General features: G+C 39.5%; 1 protein-coding gene across 1 annotated transcript; it reads left to right on the top strand.

The window, feature by feature from the left end:
• The first annotated feature begins 9,430 nt into the window (after positions 1-9,430).
• Positions 9,431-20,813, top strand: fermt1 (FERM domain containing kindlin 1). Its single transcript, XM_086167619.1, has 16 exons — positions 9,431-9,724; positions 11,637-11,796; positions 12,290-12,387; positions 13,084-13,219; positions 13,315-13,452; positions 14,587-14,770; positions 15,108-15,210; positions 15,305-15,412; positions 16,909-17,040; positions 17,217-17,266; positions 18,017-18,141; positions 18,435-18,541; positions 18,754-18,978; positions 19,065-19,189; positions 19,279-19,420; positions 19,709-20,813. The coding sequence occupies exons 2-16, from the start codon at positions 11,646-11,648 to the stop codon at positions 19,880-19,882; spliced, it is 1,998 nt and encodes a 665-aa protein (XP_086023745.1). The 5' UTR covers positions 9,431-9,724; positions 11,637-11,645; the 3' UTR covers positions 19,883-20,813.
• The last annotated feature ends 636 nt before the right edge of the window (positions 20,814-21,449 follow it).

Genomic DNA, 21,449 nt, shown 5'->3' with positions numbered 1-21,449 from the left:
GTGATGCTCTGATTAAATCTGAGCACAGAAAAGAAACATATACAGAGACACATAAACCATCTTTTATCTCTTTAACTTGCCTTAGCAAATATTGCTGTTACCTTTATAGACATATATACACTGAGCTGACGGAGAATTATAAACAAAAGAACCAATTATTACATGGCTCTTGTAATAAAGGTTAGATCTGTGCTTGAAATGGACTGTAAACTTAGAAAGGGGTTAGGCTTCATATGAATGAGAACCCCAGAAAATGCAAAGGACAGGTTGTTGAAAAGCACAGAGCTGATAGCGTAGAGAAGTTTCTTTCATTTTGCAAAAACAATTTACAAACCATGATTTCTATTCTTAATAGATGGGTCTTGTAGTTCACGAAAGGAAAGGAAAGGAAAGGAAAGGAATACCAGTAGCAACTGTTTTAACTGCTTTTCACTTTGCATAATTGTCCCCAAGGTTGCTGTTTTCTTATTTGTAGGCTTTTTGTGCCAACATAATTCAATTTGTATGGCCAATCCAAATATTTGCAGCATGGGTTACACTTCTAAACTAAGCCGTAGCTTGGGCACAAGAGTTTCACCTTGCCAACAAAACTGCACAGAAAAGGCGGAACAAAGCAGCGGCACTAATCAACGGCCTTGGCAATCAAAACATCGTTCTCATTACTATGTCAATTATGCAATAAGAAATAAACAGAGGGAAAATAAAATCTCTCAAGTTTACCCAAGCACTGAAGTTTTACAGTAACACACTTCAGTCTGCCCCTTCCAATGAGCTACGTGTGGGATGGGTTGATGGTAAACTGACTGTTTACTACCTCTTAGGAACAAATGACACAAACTGGAGAGAGTCAGAATCATTTACAGTTAGGTAAATTCCCCACTGAGTGGCCCAGCTAAACGCTTCTTCCACAGACCTTGCTGGGAAATATTTGCAATGGTTTCCATCCAGATCTGGGTCACTCAGTTCCACATTCAGTGCACAGGTGAGCTGGAGCAGGTTTGTTTGGCACTGGTCTTTGGCTGTCCTTTTCTTTCCACAGAACTGGGAAAGCGGGGCCACAAACATCTTATGACAACAAGAGATGCTTTTGTCCGTAGCTTACTGCGGTGAAATGACACCTCTAAGCTGCCTGTTGCCAATGTGGTCCAGGTCTCCCAGGCCAGTCCCCGAGGGCCGCAAAACCAGTGGATTCAGAAGGAGAGTGCGAGCCCTTGGGAGAATAGGTAACTCTGTCAGCCAGCTGTGCTGCTGCAGCAAGCAGATGAAAACAACCTCTTTCACATAGAGTGTGTTTTGGCTCCCAAGGCTGTAATCATGGCCGATTAGCCTAAGAACTCAATTCCAAATCAGGACCATTCCTTATTCCTGTCACACTGTCAGAAATTATATTTACCAACCATTTTTCCCAACTGATACAAAGCATCAAAGGGTTCTTGACTGACCAATGGAAATCGGCAGGCTGGAGATGTTGATTTGACTGTAGAAAAAGTAATGAACAGCCCACCTGAGATGGCGAGATCAGCAATTTTAAAATACCATTTACGCAAAACGAATTCAACTATAAAGCAATAACTCAAAAAGGAAGCTTTCTGCTATATAGTTAGTCATATTAGTATTAAGGTACCTGGATTCCAAAGCACATCAGATATTACCCCGCGTCAATTTTTTTGTACACAGCTACCATGGCGACATTCCCTGATCCGCATGGTTTTTAATCAATCTTTACATGTGCTTTCTATTTTTCTTATTTCATCAATTCAATTCATTCAAATGTACTTGTTTTAAAAACAAAAACAATAGCTAGAAATGTATCAGAGCTCCACTTCAATTGATAAGCACATCACAATTCACATCACAATCTGAAATACTGTTAAGTTAATTGAAACAAGGGGAAGCGACTGGTTTTAATCCAAATATATTTTGTGTAAATGTGATGCTGAAAAAATGAAAAATGTAGAATATGATGAGAAAAAACACATGTGCTCAATACTCAAATTATATGAAGATAACAACAGTGGCAAGAAAATGTCCAGGAAAAAAATGCTAATTAAACCAAAAAAAAGCCCACCAAAAAATATTCAATAAACCTATTATTCAGGCTTGATTATTTCTCAGTATAGACCAGGTACCTTGACAGACATCCATTGTCTGCCTTTTGAAAAGATATTCAGCCCTTCTTTTCCTGCAAGATATTTTAAAGTTAAGGACTCAAACAGGAAAATCACCCTGGAAAGCCAGTTATTTTATACCTTCCAGGGGTGGTGTTTAGTTGGTTTAAGACTCCTGCAGCATGACACGTAAGCGGACTGAGCTCAGCCATGGCCAGATATCACCCCACAACAGGTGCAGCCCTTTCTCCTCACACACATCTTCCTGCAGCTTGTTTTGCTGCTACATGTGGAAAACATCTGCATTGGTGGTCCTTCTGCTCTCTCTCTTTCTCTCTCTCTCTCACACAGACACACACACACACACACACACACACACACACACACACAGACACACACACACACACACACACACACACACACTTTCATCCCACTAATTTATTCCCCTATTTTTTGCTCTTTATTGCCCGGAAAGGAAAAGTGCTGATTGTAAATAAGAGGAAGGTGTCAGGCCCAGGAGAAACAGGCCACTTATTTCTGGTTCCAAACTGCGAGGTTTACCGAAGAATATTTTTATCACAAAAAGCCAACATGGAATGGGACGGCCATGCACAGCTGCTGGTCCAATTTGCTCTAAGCATGTACAAATAGGACGTCCCACACAGACCATAAAACTGGAGTGGAGGTTTTGCTCAACGCGGCACTTTTGTCTGACCAGAGGGATAGGGACGCCTTCCAAAGAACAAACAGGTCACAAAAGAGAAGAGAAAACACGCACAGGCACACTCACATGATTTAAAGACAGTGGGATAACTTAAGAGAAGGACAGGCTTCTGCTGCTTCAGTGTTATTCTACAAGTAAACTGTAGTTTGAGTACTGTTTACAAACAGCAATTCTTCTTTATACCAAACGGCCAAAATTATGCAGTATGCATTCACCGAGCCTCATAAACGAATAATGTACACCCACTACTGCATGAGTAGAAAAGAACTTTTGTGCTCTGCATCTGTTAATCTATACAATTTCAAGACCTTATACAAATTAAAAATGATCTTTCCCAATGTTTATGAATGTGTAATTCATTATTTCCAAGCAATGATCGGTGACGGTATGTGGAGTCAGGACTATACAATAATGTATGATGTTTGATTAAAAAAAAGCAGGAATGTATCATACTTACACAATTTTTGGCATATGACTTCAAAATTACTGAGCTCTAAAGTTCATTTTCAAATGCATTTACACTAGCCTTTTGTAGCAGAGAACAATTAGAATAACCTTGTGTTTCTCAAGGCTGGTGGCAATGAAAATGCTGCCGTGCTGCTGACCAAAGATGCATTAAAAATATTTCATTCTTTTGCATCACGAATGAACCTAGTTGTACTGTCAGAACAAACGGCAAAAAGGTAAATATTCTCCTCTTAGATGCTGATGCTGTCGCTGTTCAAGAGGCATTTCACTTTAAAAACTTTTCTTTTGTCCATGTTAAACATTATCAAAGAAAGTTTATGGACATGGAGTTTGCACAAAGCAGGTACATCCACTGCCCTTGTATGGGTTTATTAAGCTAACTGTAAATGACATGCACATCCACCAAACCTTCAAATGTGATTCATCAACATGCTGAGGTGGGTTAGAACAGATTTGGCTGTCGCTGCACATTTCATGAATCTCACCTTGGATTTTTCTTGTATTGCTTTGTGCGAGAACAAATGTTTTACATCTCTAAATTCCTGTGCTTGTGATACTATTTTTTATTTACAGAGTCAAGGTCAGTGGTTGTCAGAACATATACATATCAAAACCTTATGTACATATTTTTTCAACAAATTCTCAAGGTTATTTCCCACCTTCAGAGCCGTGCCAATGTCCCTCCTGTTCATTCCCCATACATTTTATTGCACCATGGAAAGTTTTATTTGCCCTTGAGCAATTTGCTCTGGAAACCCCCTGTAGATCCTATGAGCACTGTACATTTGTGCAAGTACACATTGCATGCCCTCGTGCGCGCACACACACACACACACACACACACACACACACACACACACACACACACACACACACACACACACACACACACACACACACACACACACACACACACACACACACTTCATATGTCTGAACGGGGTTTCCCTTTAGACACCGGATAAATAACTAACTTCAAACAGTAAACTAGGTGCTAATGAACTGGATCCTGACAGGGTTTGCTTTCCGCGAGCAGAGACCCACCCCACAATGGATCCATTCACACAACCTCAGCCATGGAAAGTGTTGGTAAAGTAATCCCGCTAGAGTTTATGCGACCTTTTCTAACTCTCAGTACGTCTTTCTCCCCTCAGGCCTTTAAGGGACAGCCAAAGACAACACTAACCTGCATCAGCTGATACCGGCAGAGGTTACCCACATTTACATGTTTCAAAATGGCACCCATTCACAACCAGTTGGCAAATTGATGTGGGGCGGAAAGGAACACAACGCCATGCTTCCTCTTACACTGTACCTGTGAGATCTCACGGCATCTTCGAGGCCAGCATCAAGGGTTGTTTCCTCCACGTCGCTCCGCAGCACAGGATGTGGCTGGTCGGCATCTAAATGCTTCCGTGCAAATGTTTTACCCAACAGCCTCAGTATACAGGACCTGTTATTTTATCTTTGACTGAATATACGCATGGTTCCCATTCTGTCGCTGTCTGCACTGACACACCTAATAAACGTCACCAGATTCCATATGGCTTTATTCAACATATTTGATATTCCTAAAGGGGGGAAAAACACCAGCTGCTTCAAACTTTCATGCACACCTGCTGATACTGACAAAAGTCTTGCTAGAATTTTGTTAAAGAAAAGGACAGTGAGTCTATCTTGTTGAGTATGTGAAAAAAAGGGGAAGAAAAAAAAAAAAAAAAAAAATCACCTGACTGGCAGTCTTTTATATTATGGACAAGCCAAGTATGCGCCTGCAGTTGTCGATCGCCATCTCCATATGGCTGCATTAATCTAGATCTTTAATGCTTCTGGGCAGCAAAGGGATGAAATTCTGCCAATGACAGGGAAAGTAATACAGAAGTTGTTTTACAGTAGCCAGAGGTGCAATATTTATGTGATATCCCATTTCAAACCTCAAAATGTGAAGCTAAGACTGTGATGACAACCTATGGCTATCTGACCTAACACCCGTGAAATACTTTATTTCTATCAGATGTTTCCATTCAAAGACGGCTAGACTTAGAAATACAAATATATATCAGTCTTTGTCTGGCTTTGTCATTTTGGAGAGTTAAAAATGATTAAAAGGTACTTTCGAGAAGTTGAATATCTCAGTGGCTTCATAACATCTATTAAAGCCTGAACGGAAACAAGCACAGGGGGAAACTCAAGGTACCATTTATAGAAGCACCTATGGCTCCACCCATTTAAATAAACAATTAATTTCAGAAATAAAAAGGCCTTTATACTGCAATTCGGGCATTACAGACTATCTCTGCAGCGTCTAAGAGACTTTTCACGATACCCGCCGTGACAAGATTTAGCAGTTGTGAAACAATAGGGCTGCTACGTGCATGTTATCTTTGCATTCCCTTAAAAACACATATTTGAACGGGAGCAAGTTAAGAAATCTATAACATTCGCAGGGGTCAGAGCCTCCAGAAAGAAATTAACGATCAAAATACATTGTTGGGCGCGAATCTAGCTGCCCAGAGGAGAGAAAAATAATCTGAGCAGTAACACTTTGCGGGCCATAAGGCAATGTAGTTTCTGGTCCCTGGAGTCCCCTGCTGTCAAGAGCCTCTTTCCCAATGCTATTTCTCAGACCTCCTGACCCCCTCAACCCTGGTCCCACAGGATAAGCCTCGTGGTTGTGTCGGGCTGAATATGTGGGAGCCTCCGAGTCGTGCATGGGCTGAGGTGAGGGGTGTGCGGAGCACCAAGGTGAGCAGGGGTTGGTAACCTTATGAAAACAACACTTCTGAACGGTGTTTACCTCCGCACCCATATTAAGTCATGAATTAGGTCTCCATCAACTCATCAAAGAAGGTGGTGAGGTAAGTTTCTTGCTACATTCATTACTCCTTACGCCTATCCCACTACCCCACTACATCCCTAGAAGAACAGGCCCCCACCCCCGCACTCACAGCCCCACTCCCCCACCTCCACCGCCCTGCCCCGCCTCATCCCCAAAGCATGGGCCTCGGCAGCATGAATGGGTCATTGTGATGCGTCTCCGTCACGGCAGTGAATGTTTTCACTTCCATTTGATCCATCGGCGAGGCTGCTAATTGGGTAAGCGTGTTCCCAGGTCACCGGGAGGTTTCTCTTTCCATAAATACAGAAAGCCAGCGAAGGCTTCTACAGATGTTGCTTCCCACCCGCTTCCAAGTAGGTTCAGACCAGCTTCAGGCAGTAGAAATAATTTATTGTGTCTATAACCACAGTACAAAACTTTCCTTCTCTTTCTCCTCATCACTATGATGACTGCATTGTATCATTCTCCCAGGAACTACTCTAATATTAGGTGATGTTTGTCTTTTCCTCCATTGCACTTTATGTCCCATGTTGCCATCTAGCCACAGGTGTCATGGTGGCATGGACTTGGTGTCACTTTGTCTGTACTTTATCCAGGCATGACAGTTCCAAATGATGTTATTTTCCATGTGTCTTTTCACTGATGACACACAGTATGAGGCTCATGGTTTATTTGTTTGTTTTGCCATGGAATTTATATTTCCTGTCTTACACATGGACTCAAGATGACCTCATGTGCCAGCACTACACACTTAGCTGGAATCGAAAGCTTAGATAGACTCGCGAGCATGTTTGCTTCATTTAATGCACAGGGTGTGGTCAAAATGGTCAAGTGGTCAGAGAAACCGTCCTTCAACTGCAGCACCCAGGTTTGAATGCCAAGTGCCCGCCATGCTGAAGTGTCCTTGAACACTTACCAGTTTTGAGCCTCTACTTCTGCAGCTGACTTTGGCTTCTGTCGTTCCTGGCTGGGACAAATAAAATAACAGTTACCTTACTTTGATAATCCAGTGTGACATCATCAAACTAAACAGAAGCCAGCAAAATTTGGGACCCCCGTCACAACAAACAGTGCCTTGAGATTAAGTGGTAAGACTCATTGATACTGTTCTTCATCCAAAACAGGATTCTGCCAATGTCCCATTGAAAAGAAAAAGAAAAAGAGTAGAAGAATTAGGAAGCGTCGCTCTCAGATTCTCAATAGAGAGCAATAGCTTTGCTCAAACTCGAGTCTGGTATAATGGCGCCACTTTGTGGCAGAAACAGTAACACTCATATTAGAGAGACCTGAATAAAATTGAAGTTTGGTCCAATAACAGTTTATGAACAGTTCTTCAATTTGCAAATTATGTAAAAAAAAAAAGATAATAATTCTGATGATTGTTGTCCCGTTGGAAGCATAATCCTTTCTTTTACATATTAACATTTCTTCTATATCATTAAAGACCTTAGTCTATTTTAAATATGAAAAGTTTCTCAAAACACAGGCAGTGTGAATTTGTTCAGAGGGCTGACTTCACTATCTAGTGGCCATATACAAAAAAAGCACGATAGCAAGAAAAAAATAATTAATTTATGGCAGCATCTTGTACTGACTCACATGACTAAAATTTGAATGGAAGCATATAGTTATCATGGGAGACAAAAAGAATAATACACTATAATGATAAAGAAATAATGAAACAATTACAATAATATAAATCACATCAGCTGAAAATGGGTAAAAGGTAAGAACAAAATTAGCACTTACAATGAAAAATCCCAGAAAATTAGTGTATTACTATCACTTGTCTCTGCAGAAATACTATTTAAATGTGTTTGCTCAGGTTTTTCCTTTTTTCATTTTTCAATGTCTAGATTTCACCTTTAAAAATATGAAGTATTTTTACAAATATTTACAAATCTACCAGATCGAAAAAGATCATACGGTTTTATTTGTTTATTAAGAGTGAAGCAACAGACTTTCAGTCTTATTGATATTACTGAAGAACCCACCCACTCCTTTTCAATCTTTTTGCACTTTTTTCCATTCTATTATCCAAATTTTTATGCCTGAGACCAGAGAACAAAGTAGTATTTGTTACAGATATACGTGATAAAAAAAAAGAAAAAAAACAATTCCAGAAGTGCAATCAATACAAAATCAATTTTGCAATGTGGAGGCTGCTCTTTGTTCATAATTCAAACATGTATTTCTATTTTTTGTCTGGCTAGACATCCATCAATTATCTGCAAAGATATGATAATGCCATGTTTTTAACTACGAATTGTTTCTCAAATATTTTACTTGGTAAAATAAAGGATCGATATGAAGGACATGTTATTTAATTGTCAGCCCAGTTCAGTGATTTACTGAAATCCTGGCCAATATAAATTCTGAGGAGTGACCACAGGGAGGCAGGCTTCACTCAGGAGGCTCCCCTCAAAACCAAGCAGAAGACCACAGCTCTCATTACAACACCAACATATACATTTAAGTTTACGGCACAATAAACAGAGAAAATGTACAAAGTGTACAAAATTGTTGTAACCTAGCAACAATATTACGTGAAGCAAACAAACCAGTGATTCATCTGGGTTTGGTCATTGGGAGGGATAGGGGACTTAAGAAGGGCTGATTCATCTCAGACTATTAAACAATATTGGGTTTGAGAATAAGCGTAAACTCAGTTATATATTCTCATAAACCTCCCTGCCTATGTGAGATAAAGGTGCCCATCTCTATGTTACTGGCTCCCCTGTAAGCACAAAATGTGTGTTAAAATAGATCATTCTGTGATGTTTATTCGGCTTTTTTCTTTAACTCCAGACAGACTTTAATTTACTTTTTGTGTTAGCAAAACAACAATGAAAACAACCCGGGTAAACATGTACCTTACATGTGTTCTCAGAGAATGATTTCAGTGTGTATTGAAGAGTTCAAATACATATTTTACATTGTTTGTCCTCACTTTTTAACTTAGTTTTAGTGTTTTTAACGGAATGGTTAATTCTCAGGGAATTTCTCTAGCGAGCATGCGTCATAAACCGTCGTGGTAAAGCTGTGACTTGATTTAGCTTTTCATTTATTTCCGCGAGAGGACACTATTTTTCGTAAATGTACGATTCTTCATACTCTGAAGTTTATTTTAAAATCTGTAACACAGTCTCAACTCCGTCAATTAAAGACATAACTTCAAGGAAAGAATACCTGTTTTTAAACTAGGACGCTATCGTTAGCATCTGCGTCACTACGTTTGCTAATAGTTCCCGGATGTGAACGTTATCTTTTAGCTTACGAGGAGAAATGACAGTCACAAAATCCCAGCTCTCTCGGAGCAAAACTTTCAACTGCAATGGGGACAGGACGTGACACAATACCACCTAGATTTGTAAGCATTACTTTATGACTAAATGAACACACACTAACCCTCCGTGGGTGACTGTTCCTCAGGTGAGCCAGGTGTGCACTTCGTCCGGAGCGACGCGTCACCTGGGCGTGTTTAGCCCTCAAATACGCCTCCATCCCGGGTGATCCCTCTTCACCAGAACACCTCCGCCACTCACTCGCCGGGAGAATAAAAATAAAAAATAGCTGTGAATACAGGTAAGAAAATTCATGTTTTTATCATCGTTATTATGATTACATTAACAGTGTTCAAGCTGACAAAGAAAAACTACACCTGGGGTTCGAAGGAGGGCGGGATGAAGTTCATGGTTTAATCGTTTTGCTGTGTGGAAAAGAAAAAATCCCAACTTGATTTGTTTATGTGGTTGTAACATGAAGATAAATGTCTCTTACCACTCAGATTTAAACAATTGATAGCTAGATCTGATGGGTTTTAGTATTATTGAGATAATTTCCCTCAGTTACATATTTATATGATATATTTCATAATGGTTACATATTTGGCTTTTGTTAAGAGCACTGATATACAGATCTGCTTTTTTTCCTTTTTCATAAATGCACTTTAAATCATGTTTAACCACAGATTACTGCACTTCACTGTGAAATGGCTTTAATTATATTTATGCATTTTTTTGCAAATGTGTTTTTATTTCATCTTAATTCAGGAGTCGATATAAAACAAGTCAACGCATCCAGACAAGTCTTTGCTCAGCAACCTTGTGAGCTCAAACTTAGCAATGCACACACACATCCACACGCACAAGTGTGCCCACACACACACACAAATACAGGGAGGGCCCGGTACAAAAAAAGCTGGAGTATGTGCATTAAACCAAGCCCTCTGGGAAAAGAGTTTAACAAAGCAAACACTTCCACTGAAGTGTTTAGGACAAACCCAGTCCAGTCAATTGCCTCAGTGCAGGTCACTTTGTGTGGGTGTGTGCGTGTGTGTGTGCATGTGTGTGATTTTCAGCCACATTTTCAGATCTGAAATGAAGCTGAGGTTGTGAGGGGAGGACTGCTGGATTGGTGCAGTGTCTGTAGATTATTGTTTCGCTTGGTCTCTCATTTCTGCACCAGAATTCGTGTCCCTGCTCGTCACACATTCCACAGCTGCTCCCTCCCGATCCTCCTCCCTTCTCTCTTCTGCATTGCCCACCTCATGTCTTGCACACTTTGGCTCAGTATGAAGATGAAAACGCAGCAGTCAGCGTGACACCATTCTGTGCTGGCGCCATACACCAGTTTTCTTTTGCTGACATCCTCTCATGCTTCCGTCAGTTTGTGTGGTGCCTGATGTCTTATTTATTGCCTGGTTGAGAAAAGAGAGGGGCTGCAGTATTAAAAGAGAAAAAGGCCAGAAAAACGGTCTCAATTTTGGAAACTCCTGGTTCTGAGCGCTTTTATTGAAAGCTCAATAACATACATTTTCCCAGGGGATGTTGAGAAACACACATTTCGCTGATGCATGTTTTAACACTCAGATGTTTCCTAATTTTAGTGACAAACACAGAAAATTAAGACATATGTTGATGAAATTCCCCCCAGCATATGACTACAAAAAAGGAATCATTCATTTTCTGTTCTCTTTTTCCTTGATATCACTTTTTTGTGCCGATGTCTAAATCTATGATTATATCATATTAATAAAAGAAAGAGAGGCTTAAAGTAGCGTGTGCAGTTTGGCTGCACGTCCATTTGTAATATGTAGATTTGCTGAAAGCTGTTCTACCAAAATCTGTGTAATCTTTGAAAAATATCTAAGCTGAAGCAGTAACTAAAGATGAAAAGATTTATGTTTTTTTTAACACAAAACTTGAATTTGGAGAGTAAAATGTGTACAAATTTCATAATTTTCCTTTTTAAATAAGACAAACAAAAAGGTTTGCTTGCTGTAAAGAGGGCTGCAATATAAAGAAGGATTCGAAATTCAGGAACAGAATAAAAAAAAGTCAATACAACAATAATGATAGGTAAGGTCCACATCCGAGGACAACCCTGAGGCAAATAAGATTTTCATCAGTGAAAAACGGTTATTGATATATCAATTCCAAAGGTTTATTGTGAACTCCAATGAATGTAGCCACTTTCCTCACCCCTGTCTTCCCAGAGCAAGGCCATGATCACAGCTGCAGAGGTTGGAGAGACGTCATGGGAGCTCTCGGTGCACGTGGACCAAAAAGATGGAGATGAATCCATGCGGTTTAAATTGAGAGTAAAGGGTGTTTTGCACATCGGAGGCTTAATGCTTAAGCTGGTGGAGAAGATCAGTAAGTGCTTGATATGGGTCAAATCTTCATTTTACATTCCATCAACTGTTTAAAAAACTGAAGAAGAAAAAGGCAAAATGCCAAACTTCCAACTTCAGGTGTGCTGCTCAGGGACAATCTGCTCTCATCTGCTGAAGTAGTTGTACGTTGCCTGCCTTTGCACATTTAAAGTCGTGTTCTGCCATCCGTTTTCGATTTTCACACCTACTGTTTGCTTGTTTGGATTTTTCTTTGTAAAAGTTTCGTCACGGCATGTCTAGCCTGAGGGGCAAAAATGTAGCAAGGCTTGAACATGATGCAGAGCAAATGAGCAATTATGTCGTCAGCCAGGTCTCCATAGAACAACAAAGGGCTGTCTTTAGCCTGGTGCATCGTGTTGTAAAGAATTATAAAACTGCTCTAGAACCATTCTCTGTCACTGACATTCTATTAAAGTGAGATATGGTAATAGTAGAAAGAAAGCATATGAATGCTGTGTTTTCTCTGTGTGCAGGGGCTCCTCAAGACTGGTCAGACCATGCGTTGTGGTGGGAGCAACGAAAATGCTGGCTGCTGAAGACCAACTGGACTTTGGACAAATACGGAATTCAGGTATCATGGATGCCAAAGTGTAACTTTAAAATATTCACAATAACCCTCAAGGCTTCGTTACTTTGTGCCTGACAGAATAATATGTGTATATGTGTAGGGGGGGTTGTGTCTTATGTGAGTGGATTTAGAGTTTGTATTTTTTATCAATAGATACTTAGATTATTTTTAGCCAATAGATACTGTGGTTCAATGCAAATGTAGTCAAGCCTGGATATTTGGGAGTGGAAAAAGTAGGAAAATCCATAAATTTGCCTCATATTTTGAGCTAAAACTTGAATATTTGCATAGTGGAGAAAAAAGCACATGGTATTGTTTAACAGTCTACATTTTGGATGTATAACAGCAGTATTGGTGTGCTGGATGTCTAGTAAAAGATGATTTTATTTTCAGCAAATCAAATCTTTCCCATCTAAAATACTGATCTATAAACATTTCCATTTCAACATACATATACATTGATATATCTATGAAAGGTTAAGAGCTCTGTTACAAACATTTTACATGTAGTGCTGGTAACATGTCTATATATTTTATAAAATGCATCCCCTCTATAAACATGTCAACTCATACAAACAATAAAACATTCCTGCAAAATGTAAAAACAGACATGAAGCAAGATCTGCTGTTCCACCGAACCTGAACAAGAGTTGAATCGGGTGTCTTTTTCCCAAGATTCAAAACATTTATGTTCCCCAGGCCGATGCTGAGCTGCGATACACACCCCAGCACAAATCCTTGCTGCTGCAGCTCCCGAATATGAAAACCATCATCATGCCTGTCAGCTTCTCGTGTGACGTCTTCAAGGCCGTGGCAGAGATCTGTCAAAAACTCAGTAAGTCTTTTTGCACCAAACGCCTTCCCGGGCGAAGTTGAAATAAATCTTCCCTCCTGATCCTTCACTCCCTTCTCCTCTCTGCGCCATCTCAGACATCAGGCGATCAGAGGAACTGTCCTTGCTGAAGCCGCCTGATGATCCCTCAAAGAAGAAGAAAAAGAAAGATAAGAACTCGGCGCAGGAGGATGTCTGGGACATCGATTTATTCGGTGGCGGACCAGGAGGATCAGGTATGGTCGGAAAGAGAGAGCTTAGTTGTTAATGCGGCTAAAAACAACACCTTTTCTTCCATATTTTCATTTTTCAGTTTAGGAGTTTAGCTAGATTTAACTTTTCAGGGACACAGTTTTCCAGCTTTCCACTGAACACACAGTATTTATAGTGACAAACCACAAGGCTTTGCCTCCTTGCGTCTGATACCCATACAGCAAGGAAAGGGTGTGCATAGCACTTACTTTAAAGGCAGATTTTAATGCCCACTCACTGACATCAAGTGATCAAGTTAGTTGTGTAAAGTTTTCAAATTGCCCTAGGAGAGATGCTACTCCCGGGAAACTAGCTAGCATGATCATGTGACAAATACATTTTGATCTGTTCTGATTCTGTTTGTAGATTTTACACAGTTCTGTATCACATGATGTGAAAAATACTTTTTGCCTGCAAATGAATTTTGAGACAAGACCACTTAGCCACAGCGCTGGCATTATCTGGTTATACCCTTTTACTCCTCAAGGGGCAACAGTGAGATACTGTAGGGATTCTGTTTTAACCATGCAGGAAAGATTAACCCTCATATTAAGTTAAGGGTCAATTTGACCCATTGGGTCAATGGCTGAAATGGGTCAAATTGACCCTTAACATAATATAAGGGTTAATAGGGCTGCCCATTAAGGGTTGCATTTGAGTTATATTTGCTGGAAAGGGGAGAATTAATGAGGAATATCTCTATTTAAACCAACTGAGATGTGAAAGACTTCCTCAGTTCGCTGCCGTGTGCTACGGGAAACAAAACCTCTCGTTCCCTTTAGCAATTTAGCATGGACGTTAAATCTGAGCTTTCCAAACAGCTATTGCAGATACAGTGCTCACATTGACTGCTGATAAGACTCCAAATATCTGCTGTTGTCCATGTCTTTGAAATTCTCAGCACTGTTAACTGCTTTATCAGACTTAATTATGTAACCAATGCCTCTTTGAACTTCTCTTCAGAGCCCAGTCTTTTCCCGGAGACACCTCTTATCTTTATTGGAGTTGATCCCGATTCGAAAAAAAAACTACTCCTTTCTCTTTCGATTGTTCATACTTCCTTTTTTGGGAGGGAAACCTCACTTTTAATGATCGAAACCTCCTTATCCTCAAACAAGGACCCATGTTCAGCAAGACCATGACCGCCACCTATGACCCGGAGAATGGGATGCCAATGTCGGCCACGAGTGTTTGGTTTGGAGACAACCCGCTAGCGGATTGCCAGCCCAACTTGACTCCTGCAGAGCTGGCAAAGATCTATCAGCCCCTGTCGCTGGTGGACAAAGCAATCAACAATGCTGGGTAAACCAATATATTCAAGCGGGCCTGGGCAACATCTTCAGCATTTTCCAGGAATTTCACTTGATTGGCATGAGAAACTGGCATGAATCAGCTTTGAAAAATCATTGACACAACTTGAAAATAATCATGGCATGACCTAAAATCAGCTTAAAATAGAATAGAAATAACAATGACTTGACCAAAAGCAGGCCAGAAATAAAAAAATGTTCAGAAATGACCAGAATAGGTTTAAGATAAAAATGTGTTCTTTTTTTTCCAACATGCCATTATGTCAATGCAGACTTTGTGGATTTATAACTTTGAACGTCCCACATTCTATCCTTCTTGTGGCTTCCAGGTGGTTGGATTCTTCTCGTTCTCTGATGGAACAGGACATTCAGGATAGAGACAAGCTATTGCTGCGCTTCAAGTACAATGTCTTCTTTGACCTCAATCCTAAAGTAAGAGACCCAACATTTCTCAGTGAACGAAGTCTGAAATAATCACTGTTGGATCAGTTAAATATGTGGATCTTTTGTTTCTTTTTGTGTTCAGTATGATGCAGTCAGGATTACTCAGTTGTACGAGCAGGCTCGCTGGTCCATTCTGCTGGAGGAAATAGACTGCACTGAGGAGGAAATGCTGATGTTTGCATCACTACAGGTGAACAATGACGGGATCACACATCTTGAAACAAGTCACAATTAAATGAATGTTAAAATCACATGCAGGTCATTTGGAGATACATTATGCAAAAGTCTGACATTTTTGATTCACAAATTGGGTGTCACAACCTGGATCATTGGTTTGATCACAATTATTTCACCATATCACAGTCAGCTCTGTCGTTTCGGGCCCAGCTTACATTTTCCCCTTGTATATTTGATAAATAATTATATGATCTTTCTTATTTTCAATACCAATGCCAATTATTATGAGCAAAGGACGCAGATAGTAGATATTTAATTGCATTAAATATATCTCTGTTCTAAAACTTTCTGCAAAAAGCTGAATTTCCGGGCAAATCCAATGCCGAAAACTGACTGCCCCCAAAATGACCACTGATGATAAACATAGCTACTTTTCAATTATAGTCAACTGCTCAGCATTTGAATAAAGGATTAAAAATGCACATGTAATTGATGTGTTCAGGATCCGGCTCTACCTAACATTAACACCTAGTAGTAGTCAGTCATTAATGATTTATTAATTTATAGCTGCCAACTTATGGTTTATCCACCCATTAAAACGAATTTACTACACAAACAATACTCTCCAATTCTCTCCCGTTGTCCAAAAACATGCAGTAGGTTAACTGATGACTCGTAATAGTTCATTAGTGTGAATCAGAAAGTGAAGGAATGGATTCTTCACTTTTAAATTTCAGAAAGAAACCCGGTTATGGTATCTCAGGTCAGATAGTAAAAATCCCTGTTCAAAGCGGCCTCTACTCATTAACTCCATCCCTTTATGAGTGCTGAGTCTTGGAATATAAGTCATGGTAATGTTTGCTTTAAACCAGCGGTCGGGAACCTATGGCTCACGAGCCATAAATGGCTCTTCCGGTGACGGCGTATGGCTATCAGATAGCCAACTAGTTTATCCGCGTCAACCCTCATAACGGAAAAGATGGCAAAAAGAAAAAAAAGACAGTGATTACCGTGCACTCTGGGCTGCGTGGACAGAGGAATTTGCATTTGGATCTGTGTTGTGACTTTTATGGCTCTCCCAGTCAAAAAGGTTCCTGCCCCCTGTTTTAAACCATGAAAGGAGTGGCAGGAGAGTTATCGCTGTCATAAAACTATTTAATAGTAAACTACAATCAACATTAGAAATAAAGAAAGATATCTATATTATAAAAAAGAAAAAAATGAGCATGCATCCTGGTGGCTGCATTTTTTAATTTACAGTTTTACCAGTCATCAGGTGTTTTGTATTCGTTCAGACGGTGATTCAGAAATCAAAGTGTTTATTAAGGATATTATCGTTGCCTACTGTGTCACCCAGTCAAACCCTCTTGACTCATGCAAGCCTTACATAACCTCTGATGGCACGTAGCATAAACTCACCGTTGCTTTTATTTTTGCAAAACCAAATTGCAACATCTCAGCATGAAGAAAATCAAATTTCAAAAGCGTTTTTTTTCTTTATCCCCCCAGTATCACATTTGTAAGTTGACAATTTCAAGTGAGCCACTAGACCACTCCAAGGATCCTGAAGTGGATGAAGTCGAAGCTGCCCTTTCCAACCTGGAGGTGACACTAGAAGGCGGAAACGCGGACAGAATCCTGGTAAACAGATAGCAAGGCTAAATATAAGTTGCAATTTTGACTTTTCCAGGTCCTCTAAAGCAAGACACCTGTTTTGTGCAAGAGGTGATTTCTGGGCCTCTGATGATTGCATGTTTAAATGTGGGGATGTCACAGTTGAACAGAGGATAAATAATAGTTGTTTGTTTCACATCCAGGAAGACATTACAGACATTCCAGAGCTGGCAGACTCCCTCCGCCTGTTTAGGTAAACCGACTGGTACTTTCTCACTTACCACAACATGAAGACACTATTAATTGTGAACATCACAACAACCCTGTTTTCCACACAGGCTTACCTTCTAGTTGTTGTTTATCACAACCTGGGCTTACAGGACTGTCTCGGAAAATTTGAATATTGTGATAAAGTTCTTTATCTTTTGTAATGCAATTACAAAAATAAAAATGTCATACATTCTGGATTCATTACAAATCAACTGAAATATTGCAAGCTTTTTATTATTTTGATAGTGCTGATTATTGCTTACATCTTAAGAAAACTCAAAAATCCTTTCACAAAATATTAGAATATCATGAAAAAGTAATTTTTGTTTTTTTTTAATGGCATTACAGAAGATAAAGAACTTTATCACAATATTCTAATTTTCTGTGACAGTCCTGTATAGTGGTGAAAATGTGAATAATCAGCACCTAATAACAAAATAAAACTATGTAAAATGCCAAAATCCACTATACATATCACACATAACATTTAATCTAATTCATTTGTTTTTTAATGATATAACCTTTTTTACAGTGATACACAGTAACCAAACATGTCTTATTCTGTCTGTCAAATAAGTCATATTTTCAAACAGAGATATGACGACTCAGAAATGGGCTTGCAACAGAATTTGACAGGGTTAAAAGAAGATAAGCGGAGACTATTGTTCCCCCCACCGTCATGTTTTCCCATAATCACTGACAGGACACTGTGATTCATTTTGCTTCAACTCAGACCGAAGAGACTGACCCTCCGGCCTTACAAAGAATACTGGTTCATATTCAAGGACACCACCATCTCCTACTTCAAGAACAAAGAGGCAGCCATCGGAGAACCCATAGAGCAGTTCCACCTACGAGGTCAGAGAGGCGGGATGCTGTACTGCGTTCGTCTCGCCATCAATTTATTGTTATTATTCAAGCATTCATACAAGCTGCGATTCATAGGAGCAGGTTGTAGGAGCTCAGTGAAACCCAAGTGACAGCGGTGTGAAACATACGTCGGAATTTTAAATATTCAACTGAATACTTCAGATGTTTTGATGCTCATGAAATGGACTGACTACCTATGCCCTATACCTATGAGCATATTTATTGTTGTGATAGCGCCGTGAAGATTGTGTCCGTTTATTGCCTCCTTGTTGACTCGGCAGGCTGCGAGGTCGTCCCCGATGTCAATGTCACGGATAAGAAGTTCGGCATCAAGCTGCTGCTCCCAGTTGCCGATGGGATGAACGAGATTTACATCCGATGTGACAATGTAAGGCCAATCTCGCACGTTTTTCCTTTATTTTAAAGGAGTACACAGTATCTAGGAGCTAATCCTACCTACCGCTATGGTCCCAGATTGCAGCCTGATGAATATCCCTCTTGATATTTACTATTTGGTTTTGAGACAACTGCCCACTGGTACTCTAATATCCCTTCAAGCTGTACATAAATACATGTTGATGTGTTTTTTTTATGCTGCAGGAGAACCAATATGCCAGGTGGAAGGCTGCATGTATCCTGGCTTCCAAAGGCAAGACAATGGCCTACAGCTCCTACAAGTCAGAAGTGAGAAACATCCAGTCCTTTTTGCAAATGAAGAGCCTGGCACCCCCTCCTGGTCAGGCAGCTCCTGACCTAGATGCCATGGAGATGAACGCTGAGTGTTTTGTCTCCCCACGCTATGCCAAGAGGCAAAAGGTCAAACAGGTCTGTCAGAAAGATTTGACTTCGCCCTAGGCCGTCCATGTTGCGTCATTATCTTTTTACTGAATCATCATGTGGTCTCTTTGAAGCTGACGGCACGTATCCTGGAGGCCCATCAGAACATTGCACGTTTGTCCTTAATGGAGGCCAAGATGCGCTTTATTCAAGCCTGGCAATCACTCCCAGAGTTTGGTATCAACTACTACATTGTTAGGTACATTGGATGCGTGTACTGTCGGCATCATTCAGATACTTGAATTTTTCATATCAGTCACGCACAATGTTTTTTAATCTGTGCCGCAGATTTAAGGGCATGAAGAAGGATGAGATTCTCGGAATCTCCTACAATCGTCTAATTCGTCTTGACATATCCACTGGCCTGCCGGTAACCACCTGGAGGTTCGCCAATATGAAGCAGTGGAATGTAAACTGGGAGATAAGACAGGTAGAGTAAACTTTTTGTTGAAATTTCAGCAGCAGTGACCTCAAACAAAGGCTAATTTCACCTTTTGAATTGTGAGCAACAATCAGCTGCACCTCAGGTTAATCTAAGATGGAAGACAGTATCATTGCATATGAAAATCAAGTTGAAATTCCAGTGAATTGATAATTATTATAACAGTTGACTGATACATACCTGGCTCCAGGGCTTCCTGAGGAAAGACTGAGCAGATGATGAAACGTAAGCACTTTCTTACAGTATGTGAGAATCAATTTATTGTTTTTTTTCCAGGTGACGATAGAGTTCGACCAGAATGTGAGAATAGCTTTCTGCTGTTTAAGCTGTGACTGCAAGGTTGTGCACGAGTTCATCGGCGGTTACATCTTCCTCTCCACGAGATCCAAAGACCAGAATGAAACGCTAGATGAAGAACTGTTCCACAAACTCACTGGAGGCCAAGAATGATACCAGACGTTAGTCTGCTCTCCTGATGTTAACTGTTTACCAATCTGTCCACGTTTTTAATAGGAATAAGAAGAATCTATCTTTTTTTTTTTTTTTTTAGAGGTACATGCAGTGAAATATAAAAATTCATAATTTTTTAACACTAGTAGTGACGTGTGAGGTCTTGTAGTGGCCTTGGCGGGAAAGCGACAAATAATAAACGGGAGGGGAAAAAAATCAAGAAAATAAATTAGAAATTCAGTGACAACAAGCAAGAAACTACCTCACAATTAGTAAGAAAAATGGCCCAACAATGAACAAAATACGAAAGAAAAACAATTTGTCAAAGCTGGTAACTGCATTTTGGTCCTGTTATTGAAATAATATAGTGGCAGTTTTTAATCTTTTGTTGATAATGAATGTAAGAATGTCTGAGGCCTTCATGCATGTGGATAAAAAGGACAACAAACTTTTTTTCCATTTTACTGAAAAGAACAAACTCTTACATTTCAAACTGCGCCTGGGGGTGGGAGCTCAGCAACTGTTTTGCTGTTCAGATGGATTATCTAAAAAACTTCCAGGCCATATTTAAACTTTGCGGAGGCATGCTGCAAGAACAATGGAAGAACCTGTTTAATTTTAGATCCCTTTAGCTGTATTCTTGCTTCAGTGGTCTTGGCGGGGGTGAAGAGGGTGGCAGAATGCTGTCTACCTCTGTCTGTTACATTACAATGTGAAAGTGCAGCACTTTCTTACTGTAGCTGTGCTAAAACCAATGGGGACTTTGTAATCCAACTTTTTCTATTACAGAACAACATGTATTTTCGTCTTTTTTGTGTGTGTCTATTTATATTCAACAATTAAAAGAATACAATCTGCACTCAAACCAAACCGCTGACCGTGATGTAAATATGTTGAGATATGTCTTCCTCTCAAGACATGGATGGAATGAGCTTTGTATGAATAAAACTTTTTTACTGAAAAAATTGTCAGGTTTCACAATTTGTTCATTGGATAAAACACAACTTTTGAATCTTGCATTGTTTTTGTAACAATATCAGTTCAAGGTAATAAAAGATCTACTCCAGCAATGACTCACATTCCTGAAATAATTAGTAAAATGGAACTTAAAATAAATTATAACCTTTTCCAGATTAAACTGGCTTTCAAAGAAATTGATTTTATTATGATACCGTGGAATTGAAAAAAAAAAACTTTTTGAATGTAAAAAATGTATACTCTGAATTAAATTCAAAGTATTACATGACATAATATATATCATAATATATGATATTGTATTATGTATTACATTTGAACAATACATTATAACATATTTTTCCACATGTAAGATTTCAAGCTGTTTTTTGAAATTTTTTTCAGTTTGCTAAAATACTAATTATATTAAGCACAAAGGACAGGAAATGTCCAGAAAAATGTGAAGTGACAATTAACAGTCCAAAAGAGGGGCGGTTGAATATATTTGGCTTTAGCTCTCGTATTTGTTGTTTCTATGATCTATCTGCAATTTATTTATTACTCTATTTAAAATTGTATAATCAAACAAACTCATCATTGCATCCCAAGCAAT

This window comes from Fistularia commersonii, chromosome 20, assembly GCF_037954325.1.
Source record: "Fistularia commersonii isolate RoL2024-O1a breed Wild chromosome 20, RoL_Fcom_v1.0, whole genome shotgun sequence".
Classification (NCBI taxonomy): domain Eukaryota; kingdom Metazoa; phylum Chordata; class Actinopteri; order Syngnathiformes; family Fistulariidae; genus Fistularia; species Fistularia commersonii.
Note: the sequence above shows the minus strand (reverse complement) of the source record. Positions and strands in the feature narration are given on the sequence as shown.